Source organism: Mesitornis unicolor, unplaced genomic scaffold, assembly GCF_000695765.1.
Source record: "Mesitornis unicolor isolate BGI_N332 unplaced genomic scaffold, ASM69576v1 scaffold2533, whole genome shotgun sequence".
In the NCBI taxonomy this organism is placed as follows: Eukaryota; Metazoa; Chordata; class Aves; order Mesitornithiformes; family Mesitornithidae; genus Mesitornis; species Mesitornis unicolor.
The window spans coordinates 6599-14815 of record NW_010173819.1 but is presented as its reverse complement, the minus strand read 5'-3'; the positions used below and the strand labels follow the sequence as shown (position 1 = coordinate 14815).

The window sequence follows — 8217 nt, the reverse complement described above, 5'->3', positions numbered from 1 at the left end:
CTCCCAGTGCTCAGCACTGACTATGGCCATCGGAGCAGCGCGGCGGGGCCTGTCCTGCCCGCCGGGACCTTAATTCCTGAGGCTCAGAGCACTTCAACTCAGCTCAGCGTGTGACTGGATGGGGTTTGTTTCTAGGTATGCTTGCTTTCTGTTTTATAGCCAGCCTTGAGGATGGAGGAAGCTGTTATGGCTCTATCAGGGTTTCTTCCTGGCAGCAAAGCTCTGCTGTAGTGAAAACTCTGCTCCGGTAACGTTGACAGTGGCCTGGTAAGGTTTTTAGCTGTTGGATGCCTTTTGGAAAGCAAGAAGAAGAATGGGTTAATAAGCACGAGAAGGGAAGCGAGTCAAGATTCTCATCTCTGGAGCAAATTGTGAAGCCTGGTCAAGAAGACTTAAACATGGAAACTTGCTCCCGCGGTCGTGGCTTGAACAGGGGCTGAGAAAGTGGAGAAGAGTGAGAGTTTTCTTAATTCTGCTGCACGGTGGGACGAGCCACCTCGGGTACCTCCGTCCTGTTGCAGCACAGGGGTGTGCACATGGGCAGCTGCAGACGTTTGCATCCCTTGAACCTCCGTTCAGCTCCCAGGAGCAGATCTGCTCTGAAGAACAAGGTTTGGAGGAGCAATGTACCTGGCAGAGGGCTCCCTGCCTTTCTCCGTGCGCTGCTGGATGCATCCTCACTGGAAATACAGAAGTTTCTTGCTTTTCTCCCTTGCCTGACCAGGACCAGCGGGTGTCAGCGGCTGCAAATCGCACGGAGCAAGGAGGTGGAGAGGATGTGAACCTGCCCTGTCACTGCTATTCCTGGCCCATTTACCTTGCCAGTCCTCAAACCCAAACCAGTCCAGGACATCTCGCCCACTTTCTGTTGCTCCCCATTGCCACCCAGGTTTTTGTGGCTTCCCTATCGTGTGCCTGCAATCCTCTCCTCTCCCTGGCAAACCGCAGCTCCGTCCCACCCGCCCCGCATCCCCCCAACCTCCTCTCGCCGCTGTCTGTCACCGCAGACCACGTCTGCCACCCCTGCGCTGCGTCCCACGGCCATCCCCGGGGGAAGGGGAGCGGGGCTGATTCATTCATAGCGAGAGGAAACCTCCTCTCCTCAGTGGCACGCATCTCTGCTTCGGATGTGACGTGCAGGGACGTATCCTGGAGGGCTGGGTGCTTGATCAGGAGGGGGCAGCCTGCAAATGTCAATGTGATGGCTCTGAATCATCTTTTCTGCGAGAGGAGAGGGAAAACTGGCGACGCTCCCCTCGCGATGAGAAAAGATCCCGTGACCCTGCCCGTGTTGCGCTGAGGTGCTTGGCTTGGGGGTAAAAACTGCTCACAGTTGCAAAGCGCTGCTCCTTTATTTTAGTGCAGAAATTGCTCCTTTATTTGATGTAATTTGTGCGGTTCTGTTGCCTCCTCCTGCCCCGGGTGTCTCAGTTTGATATGGATCCCCCTGAGCATCCATCAACCATCGCACTCCCTTGATTTCTTTATCTGTAACTCAGACTGATTTCAGTGGCTGCAATAAGAGTCAAGTCCGTGTTTTATGCCCAGCAGCCTCACAAATTAAAGGGGAATGAATTAGCTCCTGAATATCAGCAGAGACAAGCTGATAAATCTCCGAGATCCGACTCTTTTTCTCAGCCACTGCCGAAGCAGTTAATAAACCAAGTTGTCAAACATCAGTTGCGTTCGCTGCTGCTCGGGCTTTTGTCAGAGCCTCTCTCACGTTGAGGTTTCCCCTTTTCTTTCTGGAAACCCCTCTCCAAGGGCCTTTTCCAGCCTCCCCTGTGGTCAGGACCAGCGCTGAGTTGTCTCCCCAAACACATTTGGGTACCAGCATCGCTCTGTGCTCCTGCGTGAGCTCAAAGGGACCCGCTCTGCCTTAGCAGAGAGGGCTGGCGGTTCAATTCCAGGCAATCAGGTTGAAATTAAGACTTAATCTGATGATTGGGGATGTGATGCATTCATTGCTCTTGTTTCTTGTCTGGGTTCTGCTCTAATTCAGGGGTGATTTAAATTAAACACAGCTTGCTCAGGGATTTTCCTCTCAATCCGTAATTTGACTGCTATAGGGTGACTCCTGCTTTTCCTGAAGCCTCTGACCATAGGAGCTATTAGGGCTTACTGTATTGCAAAGGAAGAACCACAGCAGTGCCTGGGCTGCGAGGCTGTTTTCTCACTGAAGGTTTGCCCCATTGCAGAAAGGACGATTTGGGGACAGAATGCAGAGTTTTGGTGGTGGTGTTGTGTGTCCTGGGGCAGAGCATCTCTACTCTGATTGCTTATTTTGCCTCCTGAATTCCCTGCAAGGTGCTGCATCCCATGGGATGCTCAGTTTGGGCTCTTCGTACACATGAGTTACAAGGAGGTTACAACCCATACGTGCAAGAGTTTGTGTTGCAGACAGAAACTCCCCCCAGATTCCCTTCCACCCACTCTTTCTCCTCTCCTGCCAGGTGCCCGTTGCTGCGCTGTAGGGCTCTGAAGATGTCCAGCAGCAACACGACGCAGGAGTCTCTGGAGATAATGAAGGAGTCGGAAAAAAAGGTGGTGGAGGAGTCTGTGAACAAAACCAAGTACGTGCCCAGGTCACCGAGCAAGGAGGAGGCGGAGAAGGATGGCGGGGAGGAGACTGGCGCGCGCCAGGAGCCCCAGGTGAGCGGGGAGTCCCTTAGAGCAGCTCCTGGAGCTGGGCCCTCCTCAGCAAACACAAAGTCATCGCTGTCCCTTCTGAAAGGGGCCTGAGCCAGCAATGTGCCCTGGTGGCCAAGAAGGCCAATGCCATCCTGGGGTGGATGAGAAGGGGTGGTTGTAGGGCAGAGAGGTTCTCCTGCCTCTCTGCTCTGCCCTGCTCACACCACAGCTGCAATCTTGTGTCCAGTTCTGGGCCCTCAGCTCCAGAAGGACAGGAACTGCTTGAAAGAGTCCAGCAGGGCCACAGAGATGAGGTGTGGATCCGGCAGCCGTGGTGAGACAGTGGCCTTGCCGTGTTTCCTCACCATACAAGCGCTATCGCTTGGAGAAGTGAACACTGGGGAGCATCTCCTGCTGAGGAGCGGCTGAGGGAGCTGGGGCTCTTGAGCTTGGAGCAGAGGAGACTGAGGGGTGCCCTCACTCATGGGGATCAATTTGTAAAGGGCAGTGTCAGGAGGAAGGAGCCAGGCTCTGCTCAGTGATGTCCAATGCCAGGACAAGGGGCAATGGTCCCAAGCTGGAGCACAGGAGGTTCATGTGAACATGAGGCCAAAGTTTGTCAGTGTGAGGGTTATGGAGCATGGCCCAGGCTGCCCAGAGAGGTTGTGGAGTCTCCTTGTGTGGAGACACCCAAAGCCCTGGCCGTGTTCCTGTGGGACTGCTCTGGTGATCCTGCTCTGGGGGGTTGCACTGGGGGAGCTTTCCAGGTCCCTCCCAACTCCTCATATTCTGTGATTCTGAGCTGCCCCTCCTGGGGCCACCGCGCTGTGCAGGAGTGGGATAATTCAAATATTCTATGAGCCCAGGAAAAAACAAGCCCTGTGTGCTCCTGCTCGTGGTGATCTCCAGTCCCATGGCTGCTGCTTCCTCCTTATACCTCCCTTTGACCTGAGGATCAGCTAATGACAATGTGCAATGAAGGCATCCCAGGTAGAGCTTGGTTTCAGGAATGGTGCTTGGCCGTTGCTTTACTGCATTAAAAATGCCCAGATGTAAGTGGATATTTTGGGGCAGCTAATGACACGCTTAGAGGTGTGACAAACTTTGACCTGTGTGCCCTGTTGCTGTGCTGGCTCTGCCCCCAACAGGAACTGGCTCTAATGCAGATGAAGTTTCATGAGCAGTTTCGACAGCTCTCCAGGTCTTCCTGTTTCCACCTTGCTGTCAGGTGGAGATTTTCCTCAGCAAATCCCATGTACAGTGTACAGTTCAGACTGAGCTTCTTGCCTTCTCTTTCCTTTCTCCACAGAGGCGAGCTTCAAGCCATGGCCATGCCAGGAAAAGAGCCAAGGTACAACCTCTTCTGCTGTCCTACCCCTTATGTTTTTACCCTTCACCAAAGCTCCTGTTTTCCTGTTTGCCACCCAAGTGAGTGAAGTTGCCGAGAGCCCCGAAAGTGCAGGTTTTATTTGAAGAGTTTTCACTAAGCAGCACCACATTACTCGAAATAGCCAAAGTCATCGGGTTAGGCAGGTGAGGTGGGGATAGGATTGAACAGGGACCATCTTCACCTCTTAAAAACCCAAGGAAATAGTTGATTTTAGCCATATCCATCATTAATTGCTTTGGTTTTTGTCAGGTGAGGAGAGGAAAGGCTGGAATTGCTCTGGCTTGAATGAAGGCAGTGAACTTTCTCACCTAAAATTTGGCTGCTTCAAATCCTAACCAAAGCCATAAGGAAGAAAATTGATTTGCTTTAGGACTCCAAGTGTTTGTGTATTCCTGTTTGCTGCAAGAAGCTGCTTTGGTAGTCCTCTTTTTTTAGCAGTTTAATTAACAAATAACTGCATGAGTGGCTTGGTAATGCAGCAGCAGGAACTGTGTGTGTGTGTGTGTGTGTGTGTGTGTGTGTGTTTTGGATGAGGTGCCTTAACTATGCTCTATTTTCTTTCTCCAGTCTAATTCGAAGCTGAAGCTGGTCAGGAGCTTGGCTGTGTGTGAGGAATCGTCCGGCCCCTTCGTGGATGGGCTGCTGGAGTCCCAGGTAGGCTGAGTGCCAGTGGGGTAGCCCAAAAAATCCCTGTCTTGCTGGAAGCGATGTCCTGGCCTGGCCAGGCTGAATCCATGGGCTGGGGCCAATTGGATGAGCTTCAACAAGGCCAAGTGCCGGGTCCTGCACTTCAGTCCTGGATAGGGTGAATCAATGGGCTGAGGGCAATTGTATGGGGTTCAACAAGTGCCAGGTCCTGCCCTTGGGTCACAACAACCCCATGGATGCTGCAGGCTTGGGGACGAGCGGCCGGCAAGGACCCGGGGGGGGACAGGGGATGAGCGGCTGGAAAGGACCTGGGGGTGCTGGTGGCAGCAGATCCCATGAGCCAGCAATGTGCCCTTGAGCCAAGAAGGCCAACGCCATCCTGGGGTGTACGAGAAGGGGTGGTTGTAGGGCAGAGAGGTTCTCCTGCCCCTCTGCTCTGCCCTGCTCACACCACAGCTGCAATCTTGTCTGAGCTCTGGGCCCTCAGTGCAAAAAAGGACAGGAACTGCTTGAAAGAGTCCAGCAGAGCCACAAAGTGATGGAGGGAGTGGAGCATCTCCTGCTGAGGAGCGGCTGAGGGAGCTGGGGCTCTTGAGCTTGGACCAGAGGAGCCTGAGGGGTGCCCTCATTCCTGGGGATCAATTTGGAAAGGGCGAGTGTCAGGAGGAAGGAGCCAGGCTCTGCCTCCCAAAACCAGATTAGGACTTCAGCCTTCCTTGTGGTGAGCTCCCAGCTCCCCAGGCTGCTCCCCTGTCTTCTGGGCAGTGGTTTTAAAATCAGTTTTAGCTGGAATTTGAGTAGCCACTGCCTTTGACAGTCCTGCTGGTGTTAAACATTTCGAGTGAATCCTCAGGCCGCGCTGGGCAGTTACAACTCAAGAGAGGTGAAAGGAAGCATCAGAAAGCCCCGTATGGCCCAGGAACCACTCACCACACCATTCACACCCTTTGCTGTGTATTTTGCTTTCTCCTCAGGCCCTTTCTCTTTGCAGGTGAGACAGTAGAGCTTTACAGAAATGGTGCAGAAACTACCTCTCCTTAGGCACCCCCGAGTCCAAAATGTAATGGTATTTTAACAGCTTTGCATAGGGAAGCGTGTGACTTAGATGATGGAGGCCAAGCAGGTTTCCAGCAGTGGCAGATGCTGTTGAGGGTCCCCTCAAAGCCTGAATCCTCCACCTTTTTCTGCTGCCTTTCTCAGCTGCTGACACCCCCAGCCATGGCAGCGCTGCCAGGGAGCACCCAGTGCCTCTCAGCAGCCTGCTTTGTTGTGTTCCAGGACATCATCCAGCTGCACGTCAGCTGCCCCTCTGACAAGGAGGAGGAGAAGTCCACGAAAGATGGGGCTGAGAAAGAAGAAAAAGACAAGAACAAGGAGAAGGCGCCGAGGAAGATGCTGTCTCGAGGTTTGTGCTCGTTCGAATGGGGCAGGGTCTGGTCTTAGCTGCTTCAGTTATCTCTGCTGATGGCTGTGCAGGAATGTCTTGCTCTTTTAACTTCCTTTCCAGAGCTAACCATGGTTTCTCTAGGTTTCCATGTGCCCCACCAGAGTTGCAGGCTTCTTGAATGGTTTATAGTGACCTGGTGGCTTTTTAAACATGCAGATTCAAACCCAAGAGGACTCACTGTGTAGTCCTTTACTTTTAGTTTAGGTTTGAGTTTGTAAAACCTGCCACAGGCGGCAAGATGTGAGGTTTGGTTTGTGAACCAAATGATTTTGGGATATAGCAGTGGCTAAAAGACACACATTTAAGCTGGTGAGCAAATTGCATCTGAAATGCTTGCACAGAGCTGCCCTTGTGCAGGTTCGGGTTCACTCCCTGGTTTGTCTGTGATTACTTTTTGGTTGAAGAGGGTCGCATCCAGAGCCTGTGCTAGAAACGGGGCTTGAGTGCAGTGATCTGGGTCCTGACCCATGCAGTCCTGTATCGAGATGGGCTTTTCTTCCCCTCCTCCTGTTGTGAGGAGCTGATGCTGGGGATGAGGCCAAATTTCCTCTGGCACCGACGTGGAGACATCACCCTCATGCACTGAGTGAGACACCTCCTCCCCGCAATGCTTCATTAATTTATGCTGTTGCTGTTGTTTCAGATTCCAGCCAGGAATACACAGACTCCACTGGCATAGATCTGCATGAGTTTTTAGTGAATACACTGAAAAAAAACCCACGGTAGGTCCCTGGTTGGTAACACAACTGCTGATGGAGGGAAGGGAGCGAGTACCTGGTGCTCAGTGCTTCTGTGACTGTTAAACCTATGTGTGCCTGTTCATATATTCGTGTATTTTGGGAGAAGCAGGGACTACAGCACCTACAGAAAGTACCTGAAAGTGTATTTGACCTTGTGGAATCCCGAGCTGCAGCAGAGTAGAAATGAGAAGCACGACTGTAATTGTATTTACTGCAGCCAATCAAAGCGTGTAATCGTGTGTTTTGGAGAGAGAGAAAGAGGAGAAATCATGTGTTTGAATACAAGAAGGAATGTTGATTGCTTGAAAACACTTCCTGTCAATGATTGTCAGCTGTCAACCTCTGCAGGAATTGATGTGTCAGTAGTAAATGTCATCAAGGCAAATGCTGGCATAGGAGCAGCAAAGCTGGGGTCTCTACCAGTGGAGCTCGCAGAGATTCAACATCACCAGAAGCCAAGTGCTGAGAGCAAAGCAACAACTTTAAACTGGGGGAAAAAAATCTTGCAAATAAGTTACTATATGTTTATTTTACTATGTACATTTACAAAAATTTACTATATATGAAAACTGTGGATCTTTTTCTAGTTAATTCCCATGGAGGATGTATAAAGCTTGATTAATAGGGTTGCTTGCTCCAGGTGTTTGTGACCTTTCTGTGTTGCAGGGGGGGTACCAAGCAGAGAAAACTGCATTTCGCTGTCTCTAAAGGTGTCCTTTACCTTTTCTTCTCTCAACAGGGATAGAATGATGCTACTCAAGTTAGAACAGGAGATTCTGGAATTCATTAGTGATAATAAGTAAGTGATCATCAAGCAAAAGAGGTTTGTGACTTAAAATTTAGGATCTCGGGCACGCAGAGGGGGAGAAGGAGGTGTCCTTTGAATGCACTGGATAGGGGGGCTGTTCTCAGCCCCTTCTCCTTTAGTCCACACATGAGGTTTCTGAGTATCACATTGGTTTGGTGTCCATTGGGAAAGAGGTGAGTGCCATAGTGGTGGAAATCATGGGTGGAGAAGCCAGGGGCAGGGTTCACACCCCAGAATGTGAGATAAACCGGTGTCTGCAGTAGAGCTCACAGAGTTCATCTCGCAAGTGGTGGAAATCATGGGTGGAGAAGCCAGGGCCAGGGTTCACACCCCAGAGTGTGAGGTAAATCAGTGTCTGCAGTAGAGCTCACAGAGTTCATTTCACCAGACCAGAGAAGTCGCAGTACAAGTGCTCATTCTGGCTTAGAAACAACCATGGGTATTTATTTCTACCCAAGCTGGAGGTGCTGGTGGCAGCAGATCCCAGGAGCCAGCAATGTGCCCTTGAGCCAAGAAGGCAAACGCCATCCGGGGGTGGATGAGAAGGGGTGGC

General features: G+C 51.5%; 1 protein-coding gene across 1 annotated transcript in view; it reads left to right on the top strand.

Moving 5' to 3' along the window:
- Positions 1 to 2484: 2484 nt before the first annotated feature.
- The window catches only part of LOC104537832 (R3H domain-containing protein 2-like), a gene marked incomplete at its 3' end in the record, with an annotated part of 12252 nt that continues 6519 nt past the window's right edge, over positions 2485 to 8217 (top strand). The window contains exons 1-6 of the mRNA XM_010180841.1: positions 2485 to 2652; positions 3941 to 3982; positions 4589 to 4675; positions 5948 to 6074; positions 6760 to 6838; positions 7596 to 7655. Coding sequence (XP_010179143.1) covers positions 2485 to 2652; positions 3941 to 3982; positions 4589 to 4675; positions 5948 to 6074; positions 6760 to 6838; positions 7596 to 7655 — 563 coding nt within the window. The remainder of the gene's footprint in view (positions 2653 to 3940; positions 3983 to 4588; positions 4676 to 5947; positions 6075 to 6759; positions 6839 to 7595; positions 7656 to 8217) is intronic.